Source organism: Coturnix japonica, chromosome 13 (assembly GCF_001577835.2).
Source record: "Coturnix japonica isolate 7356 chromosome 13, Coturnix japonica 2.1, whole genome shotgun sequence".
Lineage (NCBI taxonomy): Eukaryota > Metazoa > Chordata > Aves > Galliformes > Phasianidae > Coturnix > Coturnix japonica.
In genome coordinates this window covers 14,775,681-14,796,690 of record NC_029528.1, presented here as the reverse complement: position 1 = coordinate 14,796,690, position 21,010 = coordinate 14,775,681, and the positions used below count along the sequence as shown (strand labels likewise).

The 21,010-nt window shown below is 56.4% G+C and overlaps 1 protein-coding gene across 1 annotated transcript in view; it reads left to right on the top strand.

The window, feature by feature from the left end:
- The window catches only part of PCDHGC3 (protocadherin gamma subfamily C, 3), a 34,643-nt gene that overhangs the window by 9,087 nt on the left and 4,546 nt on the right, over positions 1-21,010 (top strand). The window contains exons 3-4 of the mRNA XM_032447517.1: positions 12,560-12,618; positions 20,691-20,779. Of these exons, the coding sequence (XP_032303408.1) occupies positions 12,560-12,618; positions 20,691-20,779 (148 nt within the window). The remainder of the gene's footprint in view (positions 1-12,559; positions 12,619-20,690; positions 20,780-21,010) is intronic.

Genomic DNA, 21,010 nt, shown 5'->3' with positions numbered 1-21,010 from the left:
AGGCTGCTCCTGTGCTTCATCCCTGCTGGGAATTGTGCAGCATAATTTGCAAGCTTTCAATTATTGGAACACTGCAGTCCTCGGGGGTGAGGCTGGGTGGTGGATCCAGCAGGAGGGGGAGATCTGGTGTGTTTCCAAGGTGTTTGGTGGTGGTTTTGTGTCCCCTCTGAGAGGTGTGAATGGGATCGGCTGGTTGCTTGGGGCGGATGGGAGTGTGATGCAGCGGAAGCCGTGCACAGGCACAGGGCTCTGTGTGCAGCTTCTCACTGCAGCTGAATCACAGACAGAAGCAGAAACCTCCCAGAGCTATTTTATGCCATTTCTTCTTTTTTTTTTTTTTTTTTTTCCTCCTGTCTCGCATCACTTCTCATACTCAGCATTTCTCATCTGCAGCAGGCAGGAACGGCTGTGGCAGCTGCTGGAGCAAGTGTTTCTCTGCCTTTGTGCAGGTTGTGTTACAGCTGGGGACAGAAATGTTCCCCCAGCGAAGGCTGGCAGGAAACCTTGTTGAGGGGGCAGGGGGAGATGGGCAGTGAGTGGGTTGAAGCTGGGGGTGGGAGGTGATGGAAGCAGGCAGGTAATATGCCTGACCTCTCCATGTCCTTCCTCAGCCCCCCAGGGCTGTATGAAACCAGCAGTGCGTGGTGAATTTTCAGTCTTTGTGGTGAAAGGGCTCAGTGCTGCAGACTATGTCAAGCCCACAGAGGCTTTACATCTGCATCAGCCTGATGCAGGGGGGGATGGTGCTGCTGGTGGTCACTGCCAAGCTGCGTGATGGCTTTGTTTGTGCAGGTCATGTCTCGTACCATCCCGGGTCCCTGCCCCACTGTGACCACTCAGTGCCCCCATCCCAGACCCTGGCAGATCCCCCATGCCAGATGCTGACTGCTTGCTCCCACCGCCTGAACATCTATAAGCAAATTGTCTCGTAAGGGGGGGCTTCACCGGACCCGTTCCTGTAGGGGCAGGGCCCCGTGTGATACTGTCTGTCCCCTTGTGATTGTGCTGCCGTATATCGCAGTGTCCGGGTCACGGCGAGTGGTACCGTCGGGAGCCCCCAGGGCACAGTAAGACCCATCGGGCTGCAGCCGGGGTATCCGCGCGTCCGGCGTTTTCCTGTCCTGGCCCTTTAAGAGAGACCCCCCCCCCCACTCGGAGCGGGCAGTAGGCGGGACGTGGGCGGAGCTCTGCACCAATCAGGAGCCGGGAGAGCTCAGTCTCTGATTGATTGGCAGCAGAGCGGTGCCGGCCGTGGCACTGGAAATGGGCCGGGAGGGGGCTGAGGAGGGGACGGGGGCAGGGACCGAGACCGGGACCGAGGCGAGACGTGCTTGCTTTGACGGCGGCAGTTCCGGGCACTGTCTCCATTCTCTCCCATGTCCCTGAGGTCCACGGGGTGTCCGGACGGAGGGGACCGGCAGGGCCGAAACTGACACCCCCCCCCCCCTCCCCCGTCCCCAAAACCAGGGCCTGGGGACACATAGGGAGCTCTGTGTGCCCCGAGTGCACCCCCCAGCAGAGGCTGAGCCTGCTGCAACGTGTGCGTGTCCTGGGCATCCTGCCCTGTGTAATGCCTGATGCTGTGGTCCTGTTCTGACCTGTGGGTTCATGGCTGGCACACCCCTGGGTGCTGCTGAGCTTCACCTGCGCCAGGTGGGGGTGGCCATGGCAAACAGTTGGCTGCTGGCTTTGGTGGTCTAGGAAGCCCTCCCCAAAGCACCCACGGGGTTGGCAGCTCTTCGTGTGGGCCTTCCAGGCTGGTGGCAGCCCCACGGGGTTGGTCCCCGTGTCCGGGCATCAGATGGACACAGCATTAACTAAGGGAGGAGATAGGGGATGGGAGGGCAGCCCTGCTACCTTGGTCCTCAAACAAGCACTTTTTCATAAGGCATAAAAAGCCCTTTGGCCCGTGCTCATTACAGCTGCCCTTTGTGTGCGGGTGCGATGTGAAGCCACCATTGTGGGAACCGGAGTGAACAGGGAGGGTTTGTACCTCGCCGGCTTCCAGGACGTGCAGTTTCCCAGAGAACGGGAAGCGAGCTGCGGGAGCAAGTGAGTCAGGCTGGGCCCGGGGGTGGTGGGCCCCCACTTCCCGCAGCCCCCCATTGGGTGCGCGGGGACAGAGCTGTCGGCCAATTGGGTGCTGATCTGAAGCGGGGGATCTGCTCTCCCCCCACCCCCCCCCGCGCTGGGGCTGTGATTCAGCTCCCCTCCCCCAGCCCACCCCCTCCGCTCGGATGCTGGCAGCCGAGCTGCAGCCTCCTACAGCCCCGGAGCTGCTTCCCGAGCTGGGGAACAGAGAGCCGGGGATTTTTAGCGGCTCCTCAAGGCCGGCTGCGTCCCGGGTCCGGTCCTGGGCCAAATACGTGCGGACATGGAGAGCGTCAGCCTCCAGCGACCCGCCTGGAAATGGCAAGTACTGAGTTTGTTTTCGCTCTGCGGCTGGGGCTGGGTCTCCGGGCAGATCCGCTACTCGGTGCTCGAGGAGTCGGAGGTGGGGACCGCGGTGGGGAACGTGGCCCAGGACCTGGGCTTGAAGGTGGAGCATCTGTCGGGCCGCAGGCTGCGCCTGGGCTCGGAGGAGAGCCGGCAACACTTCGCCGTGCGCCTGGACAGCGGTGTCCTGGTGGTGAGCGAGCGGCTGGACCGGGAGCGCCTGTGCGGAGCCGCTGCCAGCTGCGTGCTGTCAGTGCAGGTGGTGGCGGAGAACCCCCTGCAGCTCTTCCGCCTCGAAGTGGAGATCCTGGATCTGAACGACAACTCCCCCAGCTTCCCCACCGCCCGCCGCAGTCTGCGCATCGCAGAGTCCGCCGCCGTGGGCACGCGCTTCCCCTTGGAGAGCGCACAGGACCCCGATGTGGGCACCAACGCCGTGGGCTCCTACCGGCTGAACCCCAACTCTCACTTCTCCCTGGACGTCAAACAGCTGCAGGATGGCAAACTCTTCCCGGAGCTGGTGCTGGAGCGTGCATTGGACCGGGAAGAGCGGCCAGAACTGCAGCTGGTGCTGACAGCTGTGGATGGGGGCAGCCCGGCCCGCTCGGGCACAGCGCAGATAATGGTGCAGGTGCTGGACATCAATGACAACGCACCCACCTTTGACCGTGCCACGTACAAGGTGCAAATCCCAGAAAACACACCTGTGGGAGCTCTGCTCCTCCAGCTCAACGCCTCAGATCCCGATGAGGGCCCCAATGGGGAGACGCAGTACTCCTTTGGGGTGCACACCTCCGAGGCCGTCCAGCGACTCTTTGCATTGGATCCCCACAGTGGGGAGGTGCGGGTGAGCGGGGAGCTGGACTTCGAGGAATCACCCTTCTATGAGATCCATGTGCGGGCCCGAGACAGGGGTGTGCCCGAGATGGAGGGGCACTGTGTGCTGCAGGTGGAGGTGGAGGATGCCAATGACAACCCACCAGAGGTTCTGCTCACCTCCCTGCTGAACCCAGTGCCCGAGGACACCCCACCAGAGACTGTCGTGGGGCTTTTCAATGTACGGGACCGAGACTCAGGGGCCAATGGGGATGTGAGCTTGGAAATCTCCCCCAATGTGCCATTTGCTGTCAGGTCCTTACAGAACCACTTCTCACTGGTCACTCGGCAGAGCCTGGATCGAGAGACCACCTCGCAGTACATGGTGCAGCTGATTGCCCAGGATGGAGGGTCTCCTGCTCTAACCACGAGCCTCACACTGCTCCTTAATATATCTGATGTGAATGACAATGCCCCACGTTTCCTGCAGCCCTCCTATGATGCTTTCCTCCCAGAGAACAGCCCTCCAGGCTCTTTGCTCTGCACCGTCTCTGCTTCAGACCCCGATGATGGAGACAATTCCCATCTTGTTTACTCCATAGAGGGCCATGTGCAGGGTGCTCCTGCTTCTTCCTACGTTCACATCAACCCCAACAATGGCAACCTCTATGCTCAGCGCACCTTTGACTTTGAGCTGCTGCAGGTGGTGCCGGTCTCAGTGGCTGTGCGGGACTCAGGGTCTCCCCCACTCCACGCCAATGTCACTGTCTACATTTATGTGCTGGATCAAAACGACCACCCCCCCACCATCCTGCACCCTGCTGCTGACGATGATGTCCGCACACCGGAGAGGGTCCCGCTGTCTGCCCCACCGGGCTACCTGGTGACCAAGGTAACAGCAGTGGATGCTGATGCTGGGTACAACGCCTGGCTGTCGTACCACCTGCTGCCTGAGTCCACCGAGCCCTCCTTGTTCCATGTGTCACAGTACACCGGGGAGGTGCGGACAGCGCGTGTCCTGCGGGACACCGACGTGGCAGAGCAGCAGCTTCTCATTCTGGTGGCAGACAACGGCGACCCACCGCTCTCCACCACCGTCACCATCAGCGTGGCACTGGAGGAGGAGTCCTTGGAGGAAAGCTACAAGCCCCGGGATTTCCTGGCTGGTACCAAGGAGAAGCCGGACCTGACCCTGTACCTGATCATCGCACTGGCAGCCGTCAGCACCGTGGCACTTGCTACCGTCACCCTCCTTGCTGCCTGGTGCCTGCGGCGCCGAGGTCGTGCCGCCGCTTCTCCCCGCTGCTGCTGGGCTGCCGAGTCACCGTCCCGGGACTTCTTCAATCATTCCAGCCCCAAGCTGCAGCTCTGCTCCGACGGCACCCTCAAGTACATGGAGGTCACCCTGCAGCCCACCGACTCGCAGTCCCAGTGCTACAGCACCTGCTTCTCTCCCGACTCCGAACGCAGCGACTTCACCTTCCTGCGTCCCTGCCCGCGTCCCGGCACCCTCCCGAGGGAACCCGGGGCTTTCCTGTCCGCCGCCGGTACCCTGCGGGATGCCGGCCAGGTGAGCGCCGGGGGAAGGCGGGGCCGGGATGGGGCCGCACGGCGCCGACCCCCGGCTCCTCCCCAGCGGGGCGATGCGGGGCGGGGGGGCCGCCTTTGTCCTCCGTGCCCGACGTGGGGGGCTCGGGGTGGGTGGGTTGTGTTGGGGGGGGGCTGCGCGGGGCCACCGTCGCTCGGAGCAGCGCGGCAGGTTCGCGCCGCGCCGCAACCATTGAGCGCCGCGATTGGTGCCGGTGTTGCTGTCCTGAGAAGGAGAGAAGAGATTGGATGAGCAGAGCAGCACACGGAGCCAATGGAGGGGCGGCTGCGCCGCGCCCCCCCCGTCGAGCCGCGGCCGCCCCAAACAATGAATGGGAGCGGTGAGCGCTGAGCGCGGCCCCGCAGCGCGGGCGGCCTCCTCCGAGGGCATCGCTCCCCGGGCGCCGGCAAGGATGCTGAGGGCAGGAAAGGCGGGCTGGTCCCTGGGGCTGCCGCGTGTCTTCTCCTTCTGCTTGTTCCTGCACAGCTCCTCTGCCCAGATTCGCTACAGCATCCCCGAGGAGCTCACCCGGGGTGCCTTCGTGGGCAATATCGCCAAGGATCTGGGCACCGATGTGGGGAAACTGGCGGCGGCCAATCTGCAGGTACTGTCCGATTCGGATTCCCAGTACTTCTCCGTCAATGTGAACACCGGGGTGATAATGGTGAGCGAGCGGATAGACCGGGAGCAGCTCTGCGGGCAGAACCCCCGCTGCTTCCTCCACCTGAAACTTGCCATCGAGAACCCAGTGGAGTTTTACCGCATCGAGGTGGAGATCCTGGATATCAACGATAACTCCCCAGAGTTCCCCAGCGATGAGGTGTCTTTGCGCATCTATGAGCTGGCATCCCTGGGCGCCCGCTTCCCCATCCAGCCTGCCCAGGACCCCGATGTGGGCACCAACACCCTGCAGACCTACCACCTGAGTGCCAACGAGAACTTCAACCTCAATGTGAAGGCACGCACGGACGGTGGGAAGTTCCCTGAGCTGGTGCTGGAGAGGGCCCTGGACCGAGAACACAGAGCCTTCCACCACCTCGTCCTGACCGCCGAGGACGGGGGCTCTCCCCCCAAGTCCAGTAAGATGCACATCACTATTCAGGTTCTTGATGCCAATGACAACCACCCAGTCTTTGACAGACCATCTTATGGAGCTCGCTTGGTGGAGAACTCACCACTTGGCACCCTTGTAGTGAAGCTAAATGCCACCGATGTGGATGAAGGGCCCAACGGGGACATCCGCTACTCCCTCAGCAGCCACAACTCGGACGCCTTACGCCAGATCTTCGCCATCGATGAACAAACCGGAGAGATCCGTGTCCAGGGCAACTTGGACTTTGAGGAGGCAACAGTGTACGAGATTGAAGTGGAGGCCAAGGACATGGGGTCACCCACGATGGAGGAGCACTGCAGTGTGGTGGTGGAGATCACAGATGTGAATGACAATGCTCCTGAGGTCATTCTGACCTCCTTCTCCAGCTCCCTGAGTGAGGACGCGCTCCCAGGCACGGTGGTGGCTGTCATACACGTCAAAGACAAGGATTCTGGGGACCAAGGCAAGGTCCAATGTCATGTGTCTCCAGACCTTCCTTTCCAGCTGCGCAAGGACTACGAGCACCAGTACTCGCTGCTCACCAGAACCCGCTTGGACCGGGAGCACGTTGCCTACTACAATGTCACCATCTCGGCCTCAGATCTGGGCAGCCCTCCACTCTCCCGCCACACCATCCTGCCCATCACCCTGGTGGATGTCAATGACAACGCACCCCAGTTCGAGCAAGCATCTTATGAGGTGCTGGTGGCAGAAAACAACCCAGTGGGCAGCGTGTTGGTTACTGTCTCTGCTGTCGACCCTGACTCAGAGCAGAACTCCCGCCTCTCCTACTCCATCCTGCAAGCTGGTGGGACAGAGCCTGGACTGGATCCGACTCGCTACCTCTCCATACACCCCACAACTGGACAGATCTCTGCCAAACTCCCCTTTGACTATGAGCAAACCACCTATCTCCAGTTCCATGTAGAGGTCTCTGACGGTGGCTCCCCAGCCCTGAGGAACAGGACGCTGGTCCACGTGTTTATTGCAGACCAAAATGACAATGCGCCGCGGGTGCATTTTCCCAGGGTTGGGGAGGATTCTACCACCCAGTTGCGCATCTCCCCCTCCACTGCCCCTCTTGCTCTCATCACCAAGGTGGTGGCAATAGATGCAGACTCAGGGCGCAACGCCTGGCTCTCCTACCACCTCATGGAAGCCACCGAGCCGGGGCTTTTCAGCGTGGCCCTACGCTCCGGGGAGATCCGCACCACCCGGGCCCTGCAGGAGACGGATGCTTCTGCACATGAACTGGTGGTGGTGGTGCGGGATGCCGGGGAGCCACCACTTTCCACAGCCGTCACGCTGGTCGTGTTGGTGGAGGAGAGGGGCCCCGAGGCCCTGCTAGGCTCCGAGGCTCAGGCTGCAGACGGTGGGGGCTTGCCCACTATCACCATTTATCTGATTGCTTCACTGGTGCTCATCTCCAGTGTCTCGCTGGTGGGACTGGCAGTGCTGGGTGTCCGGTGCATACGGCGGGGCTCGGCACCTGCTGTCCAGGGCTGCACTGTGAAGAGCGTGGACACACTTCAGCTCCCACCCAGCCACATCTTTGGGCACTTGCACTATGAGCCCAAGCAAGGGGATACAGTGATGGGCGTCCAGGTGACAGCCACGGCTCCCCCAGCCCCGCGCTACCGCTCCTGCTTTTCACCTGTCTCTGACATCAGCGAATTCATGTTTGTGAAACCCTCCGTGGGCACAGCCGGTGTGAAACCGTCGGCGCCCAGTGAGGTGAGCTCGGGAGCGGGCGGTCCCGGCCCCCCGGCCGCCATCGGGGGTGGGGGGGGGAGCTGCCGGCCGGAGCCCACCCGCCGCTGCCGGGAGTCCCCAGTTCCCGGTGTCGGGGATCCCCGGCGCCCGCCCGGCGCTGCGGGGGAGGAGTGGCGGCTGCGGGAGGAGGGGGGGCTGCGCCGTGCGTATTTTGAGGAAGGCGGTGGAGGAGGGAGAGAGGAAGGAGGTGGAGGAGGAGGAGGTTTAGGAGGAGGGGGAGGAGGAGGGGGCTGTTGAGAGACGTAGAATTGTCACTCGGTGCATCCCCTGCGCTCGCCGACTTTGTGCGCTTTCGGTGTGCCGAAGAGCCGCTCGGCCGGGCTGCGACCGCCCCCCCCGTCCCTTCCCTTCCTCCCTCCCTCCCTCCCTTCATTCTTCCCTCCCGGTCCCGTTCCTTTGGCTCCGGCGGCAGCTTCGTCCCGGCGCGGCGCACTCGGATCGGGGCGCGGTGGTCTCCGGTGCGGCGGCGGCTCCGGGGCGGGCGGCGGGGGGGAGCCTGCTGGGAGCCGCTTCCTCTCCGCTCGCACAGCCGGCTCGGCATGCTGAGGGACCAGGCTACGCCGTGGCAGCTCTCGCTGCTGCTCGCAGCCCTCTCCAGCCTGCAGCTGCCCGGCAGCGCCCAGCTCCGTTACTCCGTGACCGAGGATCGGGAGCCGGGCACTCCGGTGGGCGACGTGGCCAAGGATTTGGGGGTGGAGGTGCGGAGCCTGGCAGCCCGAAACCTGCGCCTGGTGAGTGAGTCTGAGCAGCAGCACTTCCAGGTGGACCTGGCTGCAGGTGTGCTGCTCCTCGACAGGAGGCTGGACCGTGAGGCTCTGTGCGGGCAGAGCCCTGCCTGCTCTCTGCACCTCCAGCTCGTCATGGAGAACCCCCTCCAGCTCCACCGCATCGAGGTGGATGTTCTCGACGTGAATGACAACGCGCCACAGTTCCCTAAGCCAGAGGTGGTCTTGGAGATCACAGAGGTGGCCAACCCCGGGACTCGGCTGCAACTGGAGGTGGCAGAAGACCCAGATATGGGCTCCAACTCCATCTCCACCTATGAACTCAGCCCCAGTGAGCATTTTGGCCTGAGTATCAACGTGAGAGGAGATGGGGTCAAAATGCCTGAGATGGTACTCAAAAAAGCGCTGGATAGAGAGAAATTGGCTGTTCATCACCTAACCCTGACAGCACTGGATGGAGGAAATCCGGTAAAATCTGGCACTGCCAAGGTCACCATCCATGTCCTGGATGCAAACGACAACCCTCCTGTTTGTGACCCACCTGTATCCAAGGTGTATCTGGAGGAGAATGTGCCAGTGGGTGCACTGGTCACCAAGCTGAATGTCACCGACCTGGATGAAGGCCCCAATGGGGACGTGGAGTATTCTTTTAAAACTAGCAATAATGCACCTAGTAAATTCACCAAGCTGTTCAGTTTAGATTCCCGGACAGGGGAGATCAGAACCAAAGCCCCTTTGGATTATGAGGAATCCAGTGCTTATGAAATTGCAGTTCGAGCCCGGGACAAAGGATCCCCAGCCATGGAAGGGCACTGTCATCTGCGGGTGGAATTAATTGATATCAATGATAACAGCCCTGAGATTGTGCTGACTTCTCTCTCCAGCCCTGTGCTGGAGGATGCGACCCCAGGAACGGTGATTGCCCTCATTGGTGTAAAGGACAGCGATTCCGGGGACAATGGGCATGTCCGTCTGCAGATAGCCAAAGAGCTCCCATTTAAGCTGGTGTCATCTTTCAAGGAGCATTTCTCACTGGTCACAAATGGTCCCCTTGATCGGGAGAAGGCCAGTGGGTACAACATCACCGTGAAGGCTACAGATTCAGGATCACCACCAAAAGCCACACAAAAAACCTTCTATCTCCAGATCGCTGACGTGAATGATAATGCACCGAACTTCTCCACCCCTTTTGATACAGCTCATGTTCTGGAAAACTCTCTTCCTGGAACTTCTGTGTTTTCAGTGTCAGCATCTGATCCTGATGAGGGTAGTAACGCTAAGCTGGCTTACTCCATCCTGGACAATGGGATGCAGGACATACCCATCTCAACCTATTTCCGCATAGACCCAGACAACGGCACCATCTACACTGTGCGGGCTCTGGATTATGAGCAGGACAAAGTGTTCCAGGTGCCTGTGGAGGTGAAGGACTCTGGCTCTCCTGCCCTGAGCAGCACTGCGGTTGTCCACGTCTTTGTCATGGATCAGAATGACAATGCCCCCACCATCGTCTACCCTTCTGTCCCTACAGGTTCTGCCTTCCACCAAACCATCCCACCCTTGGTAGAACCTGGCTACCTAGTCACCAAAATCGTGGCTGTGGATGCTGATAGTGGCCATAACGCCTGGCTGTCCTATCAGCTGGAGGAGACAGCTGAGGCTCTGCCGTTCCAGGTGGAACGTCGCACCGGGGAGGTGCGTGTTGCGGCGGCTCTCGGCGAGTCGCAGTCTCCCCATCGGCTGGTGGTCCTGGTGCAGGACAACGGGACGCCATCCCTCTCGGCCTCGGTGGTGATTGTTATTTCTCCAGAGGAAGATGGCGTGCAGGACTTTTCCAAGTCCTCTGACTTGCCTCAGTCGTCTCCCAAGGACAACAACCTAACGCTGTACCTCATCATCTCTTTGGTGTCCATTTCCCTCGTGTCGTGTGTAGTGTTTGCCGTGGCAGTTGCCCGCTGTCTTAGAATGGGCTCTGCTGGCTGGGCTTTCGTGGGCTGCTGCCGGGGGTCTGCCCGCAAGCCCACCTCCAACTTCCATGGGCAGCTGAGGCCAGATGGCTTCATCAAGTACCTGGACGTGGGCAAAGCAGGGCTGGGCTCCCAGGGACAGAATTACACCTCCTGTTTCTCCCCAATGTCTGAGCAAAGCGATTTTCTCTTTGTAAAACCCTTCAGCCACTCTAGCACTGCGGAGACCATGGCTGCCTACGAGCAGGTGACCAGCACCTTAGCGAGTCCCTGTGATGGGGTAAGATATGGGGTTCTCACTGCTGCTGCAGGACGTGGCTGTGGGGGATGTATGTGATTGTTCCACCTTGGGAGGTGGCAGGGAAGGGGGCTGGCTGTGTGGGGTGGAGGTGGAGGAGGGGATGGCCATCACCATACAACAAAACCCTGTGTGTTTGTGGAGCTGGGAGCTTCCTCTTGGCCTTGTTTGGACTTTCTGAAGTGATTCTTGCAGTGGGAATGTAGGGTTTGGGGTGTTAAACTTTTTGTCTCTGTTTAACCCCTTTATGCTGTATGGAAGGAGAATCAGGAGGAGATGAGCTCAAAGCCAGGTCACCTGGTTGTTCCTTTTGCTCTGTTGTAGGAGTGCGTTGGGATTTTTCTTACTCTTTGACTCTCAAATGTTATTAATTCCTGTCCGTGCCGTGGCAAAGGACTGCTTTCTAGCTTGATAGTATTGAGCAAGAGGCTGATTCTGTGTTCAGCACTGAAAATGGTGCATTTCTGCATAGATCTTGGTGTCCTTACACGCCCTTGGGCTCAGAGAAACCTGGGTGGCAGCGTGCTGTGAAAACTTCAGCCACTTGCCTTGGGACATGAAACCCAGATGGAAGTGGCTGCATTTAACTGCAGCTTTTTATAACTTGGGGATATAAAAAGTAAAGTCACTTTGTGTCATAAATGCCTGCCCTAAATTTGAAAGTGGTAATTGCAAGAGGGACTGAAATAAAGAGATTGGGATGGGCTCATCTGATGGGCGGCTGTGTGGCAGTGTGTGCAAAGCTACATGGATCTGAAATCCAGAGAGCGAGTGTGCAAGTGGGGTGATTTGTATGCAGCAGGGGTGGAGTGGAGCTCTTATTCTAAGGGGACTCAGTAATTTATTCTAATGTATTCTTTCATGAGAATCATCAAAGCTGTGGTGAAATTAGTCAAATCACATCTGCTAAATAAAAATCTAGGTCAGCTGTACCCATTTCCCTTCGCCTTAGTAATTGCAAGTACAAGCAGAATAATCCTATAAAGCTGTGTTCCATGGTGCAGACCAGGAGCTGCTCCTTCCTGAGGTAACCAGGAGGATCATTGTCCTTCCCAGGTAGTGTGTCGTCATTCCGGAGTTAATTAAGAGCTTATGATATTCAGAAGTGTGCATCTTGCAGACAGCAAACAACTCCGCTATGTATTCTATGCACAAAGGGGTGATGCACAAAGCCTGCTCTGCATCCATCCTCACTTACAGAATGCCCATTGTCCTATGGGGAAATGACAGGGGCAGAAAGCAACATGAGGTTTGCTAAGCGTGCTGCTGGGTCTGAAGTTTGCTGTGCTCTCTGAACAAAGAATGCTTTTCTTTCTTCCTTCTCTGCCGTCAGATGTTCATTCTTTTCTCTGCAAATAGAAAAATATTGTAATGCACTGTGGCCACAGCATCTAGGAAAGTCATTCAAATACCAAGTGTGACACGCAGGCTCAGGCAGGCCTTGCTAAGGACAGAAGGACCGATTAGGAAGGTCTGTTATCACCTCGAAAGCATCTTTCTCAGTATCAATTAACAGTGCCACCCCCACCCCTCCGAGCTCATTGCTTTGGTGCCATCTCTCCTGCTGGAGCAATGCCCTTATCAGTTTATTTCATGCTTCATTTCTTTCACAGCCTGGTTTCCTGAGCTGCTTTGGAAGATTATTCACTGAATGGTTTTTGTCACGCTTTTTGGTATTCATGCTGGTCCAGAAATACTCAGAAGGAAGGGAAGGGGTGGGGGTGGGGGAGCTTCTTTTTTCTATTGTTCTAATAGATCTGCTTTACTTGAGAAGAATGCACCGATATCCCAGGCTGAAATAATCCAGGATTGGTTTGCAGGTGAGAATGGAGGTATTAAAACTCTTTTCTATTTCCTTTGCAGCAAGCTCAACCTAACCCGGACTGGCGCTTCTCTCAGACCCAGAGACCTGGAACAAGTGGGTGAGTGCACCTTTCTCTGTGTATGTATCTGGTGTGGGCTTTGCTCCTTTACACATTGCTCTCAGTGTGGGAAGTCCTGGTGGTGGATGCTCTATGAATGGAGTTTCCCTGTTCCGGATAGAATTGTGACAGAGCCAGAACTGGGGGTGTTTCTGTGCCAGCTCTGTGTGATGGTGGTGTGAGAACTCTTTGCAGAGAGCTCTAGTGTCTGTGGCTCAGGTGGGATGGTTAGGAACTGGAGAGGGCGATGGAGCTGTGAAAGGGTTAAAGGACTGGAGAATGTGCTTCACATGGCGTTGTTATCTAAAGCAGATTCTGAACATTTGGTTGAGATTTATGCAGGTTCTGAGTGCAATATTGTGGTTCCTCCCCCTGCTTGGATGTCACTGGGGACTGCTGTGAGTCCCTTATATGCTTTGCCCTGAAAACCCCATGGCAGCCAGAGGTTGTGTGGGTGGTGGCTGACCCCAGAGGCCCCACTGGAGGAGTGTGTCCCATCCCATGCAATGGGCCTCAGCAGCAGCAGCAGGTCCCTTGCTGCGTGCTGTGTCGTGTGCTCTCTGTTCTGGAGTTGGGCTGGGGCTCAGATCTCTGGACCCAGCTCCAATTGTGGGGAGGTTGGAGCCCTTGCTGCCTTCCTTGGGAAGTGTTGTGTTGCTTAGTTTGGGTGGGAGGCTGTTCCACTGGGCAGTAGGGCAGAGAGGGACCAAGGGAAATAGAATTAGATCTCAGGAGTCAGGAGACTTACAGGAAGGGCCCCTGAGGGCAGGTGTAGCTTTCAAAACCATGGCTGAGATTTTACCTCTCTATGCATAATGTCAAAAAAGGAAGGAGAAGCATTTACTTTTCATCATCTGTGAGTAACCATCAGGATGAGAAAGGACTTGAACAGGGAGCCCACCTCCCCAGCCACAAGTCATTGTGGATGAGGCTGCCTCCTCAGTGACTCCTGTAGGAACAGCTTGCAGCACCTGCTGGAGGGCATTTGGATGCTGTGCTCACTTGGCTGGGTCAGCCCTGTGTCTGCAGAGAGAAGAGTCACTGTGTCCCCATTCTTTGTGGTTACTTGATGGCCTCTTGGCCACCAGATCCTGGATATGGGGATCAGAGCTTGTGTTCTGGGGTTGGCTCTGACCATGTCTGAACCTTTTTGGATCATTCAGCTTTGTGGAAGGGAAACTAAGAGACTGCTAATAGCTGTGGGGAGCATCACAGTAGGGTTTTTTATTAGGCTCTCCTTGCTGACAAAGGTGAAATAGACTGGTAGTTTGATGTAAAGCTGAAAGCATTGCTGCCAGGAGCCAGGCATGGGCTTTAATACAAGGCTATTGCTGGGAGAGTGTTCTCAGAGCTCCGTTCAATCCCCACCATGGAGAAGTTTTTTAATCAGGAAAAATCTTTCCCATCATTCACGCTCTGCTTCAAACGACAATTAACTGCAGCACCCTGATAATGCAGAAGTGCCCGAGAGCCCCTGTGATGGTTTTGTTGTGAGAAGCGAGGAAATGAGCCCTGTCAGATCAGCCTTATTGCTCCCTTTTCCAGCACTGTGCTGAAACTCAAGGCACAGCACCAGCACAGTGCAGACCTACTTAACCTCGTGACAGGGACTTTTCTTAGGTCATAGGACAGTGGCCTTAACCCAAAACCATGGTGTGGGCTCTTCACATGCTCCCCCTGTGCTGTTCCCTCTGCCTGCTGAGTGCCAACCCCCTCCTGCAATGCTGGAGCTGCCCAAGCCCTGCCCTGTGGCTGTCCCTGCTGTCAGCCCATGTACAGCTGTGTCACCTGCTGCTGACACGTGTCCCTCTCTGACATGAGCTCTGCTTGGGGCTCAGTGTGCACAGGCATCTCCCAGCAGGAAGAAAAGGGATGTGCTCTTAACTGTATTTGCCCAATCTAAATTAAATAGCATTGGAAGCAAGACAGATTAGGCTGAGGTTTGAATGGGTGCCATTGGGAGCCCAGCACTGACATTAAGCTGGAACGAGGGCTGAAATCCTATACTGTATCTATTTCTTCTGTGTTGTGTTCATGTGAGTTAGGACAGGGAATTATCCCGTCTGACAGGAGGCTGGGGTGACCTGGCCACCAAAACAAACCACGCTGCCTCTGAGCACCTGCAGGCAGCCAGGGCTCAGGGTGAGCTCAGCAAAGCAGGACCACCTCCAGTCCACACATCTCTGCATTCAGGGTGCATCCATATGGGACGAGAAAGCAAAAGTGTTCCTTTGTGATCTGAGACACGGGAGAGCTGTGGTTGCACATGCTCAGAAAGCAGCTCAGGCAGCAGCCCTTAGAGACAGGGTCAGGGCTGTAGCTGGGCAGAGCAGTTCTCAATCTTGTTTGGGAGAAAAAGGAAGATAAATGGATCTATTTAATCATCTTCGCATTTTGTTTGCTAAAACCAGCAACATCAACAACAACAACAACAACAACAAACCACTCCTGCTGTCTCTGGGCAAATATAAATGAAGACGGAATAATACCGAGCAGCAAATGCAATTCCCAAACAAATCAGATCAGCGGCTGCGGGGGGATTATGGCCATGAGCTGTCTGAGTGGCGTGGCCATGGCAGCACGGCAGGGCGAGCATCTCCTTGGTGGGATCTGCAGGCAGCAGTGTATTCAGCAAAGCAATGGGTGTGGATATCCCACCTAGAAAGCAGGGGGGAAAGAAATGAAAGGAATGGAAAGCCCTGGGTTGCTTATAGATGGCAATGGGGGGAAGGAGATGTCCCATCTGGGAAGAGCTTGTGAATGCTTTCATCATGGTGGGAAGATGGAGATAGCCCAGTTGGGCTAAGCCAGGGAAGAGGAAGGGGGGGACGTCCTGACAGGCAGCACTGGGACCCCCGTGTATCTCCAGGGCAGGGAGGAGTGAATCCTGAAGACAGAGAGCTCAGATCCTTAATTTCCCTGTGCCACTGGTTTCCAGTGCTGGATGTAGTCCATGGAGATGTTTGCTTCACTCACCCATTAAACAGCATCACAGCTGCCTCATCTGACCCCTGGCCATGCAGAGAGGGAGGAACAAGCAGGATTTGCTGGCTGTGGGGATGCTGCAGCAGCACCAATGGGAGAGTTGTGAGGGACAGGAGGGTTTCTTCATTCTTGGTTTCTTCTTTTTCCCCAAGAACTGAGCTTTCAGAGGAGCCTTCCCAGGCTGGGTGATGGAAAAGAGTGTCCTGACAATATTCCTTAAAGCTTTCAAGGATCTTTGGGTCCTCAACGCCTGCAGAGCCTTTAGGTACTGCTGAGGGCTGACTGCAGCCAGGTGGGCATTTGGGATGGGGGTTCCTGCAGCCCATGGGGCTGCTCCAAGCTGCTGAGCTCTGCTCATGCCATGTCATGGGCTGCCCAGAGATGCTCTGTGCTTTGTGGAGTATTGGAAGTGTGAAGTTTGCACCTCCAGCACAGGTGTGTGTTTTGTGTGTTAAACATCTCACAGGGAGCCAAACAAACCCAGCAAAGGCTGGAAGGTTACATTTGCAAGGTAGACCTTGGTGCAGGATGGATTGCAGACCACACAGAGGCTCACAGCTTTAGGTGGGACTGTGATTCCCTATTGAATATGGCAGTGAAAACGTTGCTTTGCAGCACTACGAGGTAGCTCGGAGCAGTGCTTTGAGTGGGTGCTGCCATCCCCAGTCCTGTTGGGTGCTGACATGGGGATAGGAGGGAGAGAACAGGTTGCCCAAGGAGGCTGTGGATGCCCCATCCCTGCAGGCATTCAAGGCCAGGCTGGATGCAGCTCTGGGCAGCCTGGTCTGCTGGTTGGCGACCCTGCACACAGCAGGGGGTTGGAGCTGGATGAGCACTGTGGGCCTTTTCAACCCAGGCCATTCTATGATGCCCTTAACCTCACAGATCCTGCCAGGTAGGACAGAAGGTGTGGAGCATGGAGAAGGGAACCAGCTCAGCCAGGGGATATGTTTTTCACTCTGGACAGCCTGCAGCATATCAGGAGTTGCATCATGGTGGCATTATGTATAGAAACATTATTTTGGGGAGTCCAGCAGGTGTGACATGTATTAGGTTGATATTTTCCTCTCTCCATCTGTTTCCTGTGCAGCTGAGCACAGGGCTGCAGAGACGCAGGGATTGACACCGAGGCTCCATCACATTTCCAAAGAATATCTCAAAATAGCTTTCCTGGTGTGTTTCTGGAGTGGGTTGTGGCAGAGACATTGGGGCCCTTTGTTCTGACCTCCCCCCCACACCCCTTCCATGCAGAGCAGCATCCCAGCAACTTAGGAAGCATCCCCATTACTTTAGGAGGCTGCAGATCTCCTCCTGCTTTGCCTGCTAAAACTGTTCGATCTGTTTTGAAGTCAGGATCTTAAATCTGTGCCTTGTCCAAGCCCTCCCCAAGCGCCTGTAATTGCATTACAGAAGAGTCAGGGAATGCACAGAGCATGGGGGAAGGGCAGGCAGCATCCTCTGTTAAAGGGAGAAGGGAGGAAATCATGGCGAGTTTTGATCTAGCACTGATTTTTGGGGGGAGGCTTGGATTTGGGTGATGGGATTGGTTGGAGGAGGGGCTGTGGGGTGGGGGGATGCTGCCCATAGAGCATGGCTGAGCCGCCATCACCGTATCCCCAGCACAACTTAGGAGGCTGTGTGCTGGCTGTCACTTTCCCCACTACTTGTCACTTTGCCAGCACAAAACCACACGGGGCTGAGGTTTTATTGCTGCTGCTGCCTCTGGCTGAGGCTGGGTGTGGGAGGAGGCTGAAGGAGGATGGAAGGAAGCTGAAGAGGGAAAAACAGCAGTGCAAGGAGGGGGAGGCGGGCGGAGGGGTCAGCTTGAGAGCATCAGTGCTGCTGGGGAATGGGGCAGGGGGAAAGGAATTGGAGAAGGTGCCTGGGCCTGGAGTTTGGGAGGGGAATGCTATGGTTGGTGCTGCCCCTGCTAGAGGGTGAGGAGGCAATGGGAGCGCTGGTGGTGAGTGGGTGGGAAGGGGAAGGGGCTGGGGTGAGGTGGACCCCAGCTGTGTGCCCCCTGTGCACAGAGCCTGGTGGGATTTGGAGACATGGATGGGAGAGCAGTGCTGCTGGAAGGACTGGAAAACCTCAACAAAGAGAGGAGGCTGTGGGGGGGCACCACCCTGCTGGGCATCCCCTGGTGCCATAGGGCCACATCCTCAGGGTCCTCCTGGGCACCCACAGCACAAGCATGGCACAAATCAGACTTCCAGCTGCAGGATGCAGAAAACAAGTTTATCTCGGAAATTCACCAGGCCAAAAAAAAAAAAAAAAGGGAAAATGAAAAAGAAAAAAAAATGTTTGTGAGGCATTTGGGTGCCATAGTAACAGTGTCCATGGAAACCCTGCAAGGAAATGAGTATTTCTGTACTGGAAGTGGAAATAGGGACGATGCGTTGGATGGGTTGGAAGAAAATAGCTGGTCAGTGGTGCAAGGCTCGCCCTGCTGCGTGGGCTGATGCCTTCAGGCTGTTGAGCAGTGATGCATCACAGAGCCCCACCAGGGGCTGCAGGGCATACCTTCCATTTGGGGACTGTGAGTGTTTGCACATCGCTCCTGGCTGGGTTCAGTGGTGCCCCACGTACCCACGCTTTAATCCTTCGGATGCAGCATCACCAGATCTGGTCCCTCTTTATCTCAAACACAGGTTTGCTTCCTTCCCTCCACCCTTAGTGCTGGCATTGTTCCCCAAAGCCAGCTGTTTTCTGAGCTTTGAAGTGTGGAATCAAATTGAACAGGAGGAAAGAAAAATAAATAAATAAACACCGACACAACCCCACCCCCCAACGCAATCCTCTGCAGGATGGGTTTTAATAAAAAGCCTATTGAGAAAATGCCATTTGTATTAAAAGCTGCCAGTCCTTGCAGTTCATTTCCATAGGAACCACCTCCTGTTCCGGGCAGTGCAGCCTCAGCCATTCACATCCCTGTCCTATAGCTGTGGCAGGCAGCCAGCTTTGCCCATCAGCTGTGTGCCTCTCCCCCCCCCCTTCTTTTCTTTTCACTATGAGAAGTTATTTTCGGATGCTTTTAGATTACTGCATTCATGTCTCTCCTGCCTCTGAATTCCGGATGATTGCGCTTGCACGTAATTCAGGCACTTGAATTTCCTGCATACAGAAATGAACTCAATAGGGTTTCTGCAACTCTGGCATTTCTAAAATAGCTCTCCACCTTGACGTCATGGGGAGCAGCACGCTGCTTTGTGCTCTACTGGAGAGTGCTGGGTGCTGTAAGCTTGCAGGGAGGACTTGGGTTTGCATGGGGTAGAACAGGAGGATCTGCAGATGGGGTTGTTCTGGCTGGGCTGCAGCCTGTAGGTCAGGAGAAAAGCTGGTTCTCCCCCATTAGTCACCCGTAGGACCCCATCTGGAGCTCTGAGCCCAGCGAGAGAGCAGGAGCTGCTGGGGTTAAGTGGTGGCTGCGTGGGTTGTGATTTGCAATGGGGTTTAGGTTGCTAAGCCCTTTATAGGATCTCTCCTGAGGCTCTATTCCCAGCCCTGACATGGAGCAGTGTTCACTCCTCGAGCACTGCCACCCATTGAGGCAGGCAGACCTCACTGCCGCCCGTCTTGAAGCCATGCCACCGCACGTGTGGCGAGGTATAAATAGGTTCTGGGATGCCCTGGGTTGCAGCAGATGGCAGGCATTGCAGAGCCTTAGCAGGCAGCCTCTGCTATGTCAGGGACTGAGTGCCACCTGTGCAGATAAAGCAGGGGAGTGAGAGTGGTGGTGTGAGGCTGCAGCCTGTACCCATCCCCACTGTGCCCACGGCCCTCAGTACCACAATGACATGATTCTGGAACAGCCCTGGGGATGGTGACTTCAACCCCCCACGGCCCCCCATGTAACCCATTCAGGTGCATTGCCACTATTTCTGAGAAAAAGATTTTCCTACTGTCCAACCTGAGCCTCCTCCAGCACAACTTAAAGGCATTACTCTATGATGCATTGCTCCATGATGGAGTAGGACTGCATGGGGTCTGATCAGATCAAGGCTCCCAGCACACTTATTCCTCTGTATAGGACACTTGCACAGTGGGGAGGGGGAGAACCGTGCATTCAAGACTTTCCTACTTGCAAGGCCAATGATGTAGCTGGGGCAGGGACCCAGCCAGCAGGTCAGCATGGTAGATGCGTGCTGTGGTCATGCAGCTGGTGGGACTTTTAGGTCTTTCTGGTGGAAGGAGGGCTCTGGGAACACATCCCTGGCTTCTCTGGTGGGAAAGCGTGGCCACAAGTGAGGGATGGTTGAGCACAGCTGCCGGGCACCTGGCGGACATCAATGCAGAGCTTGTTTGAAGGCACACAGAGTGTTGATTGTAACTTTGCTCGGCAAAACCTCCTGAAGGGGAAGCCTGGTGGCATCCCTGCAGCTTTCCCAGGCAGAATCACCACGCTCAGCCCAAAGCATCTGCCCCATGTCGTCACCCACCTCTGCTCGCTGCTCTTGGTGGCTGCTCTTGGACTCCCTTCAGAGCAGGATTTCAGTGATGGGCAGCTGCCTCCCTGCTGATCCCAAATCCTGTGGCTCCGTGGGATTTTCTCACCTTCGTTCCCATGAATGAAGCTGCAGAATGGAGTTGTAGCCTGAAATAACTGGAGTTGTAGCCTGAAATAACTCAGAAGGGCAGCAACCCCACGTGGCCTTCAGAAGGAACCTGGTCATCCAAGGGCGTGTGCATCTCTGTAGCTGTAGGACTGGAGGTTTTTGTGTGTGTGTGTGTGGTATTCAGCTGTGGGAAGGCACCTAAAGGGATTTCAGGTCATTAGGTGCCAGCTGGCTCAACCAGCAGGCATTAGGAAAGTCTTCCTGGAAGTACCACTCAGCCCCAAGTACTTGGGTTATTGGTGGTTGCTCTTCAGAAGACTTGGAGAGGGTTGGAGACTTCTGATGGTATTTACACTCCAGAGTGTTGCTTAACAGAGGGATTTGAAGCCCTCACCCTCCTCTCTGCCGGCAGTGCTCACATCCTGCTGTGAGCTGCTTGATGCTCCAGCAGCGCTGCCTTCCCCAGCCCACCCCTCTTCTCCCAGCTGGAGTAACACGCCATTTCTTTCCTTTTGTTTTCTATTCCCACAGCTCTCAGAATGGAGAGGAAGGTGGAGCCTGGCCCAACAACCAGTTCGACACGGAGATGCTTCAAGCCATGATCCTGGCCTCGGCAAATGGTCAGACCCTACTGCATGCGGGGAAACTACAGCGGGTTTTAAGAGAAAGACCCCAAGAAATGTCATGCCCAGAGATATGTGTGCTCCTGGGCAGTGTGTGGGCACTGGGTTTTGGGTCACAGTTGCTGGGCTTTGTTTGGGGCCATTCCCACGTGTCCTTAGTTTGCTTTGCTTTACGGCTGGGTTGTATGAAAGCAGCAGGCAGGGAGGGGTGTTCCATGGCTTTGTGTG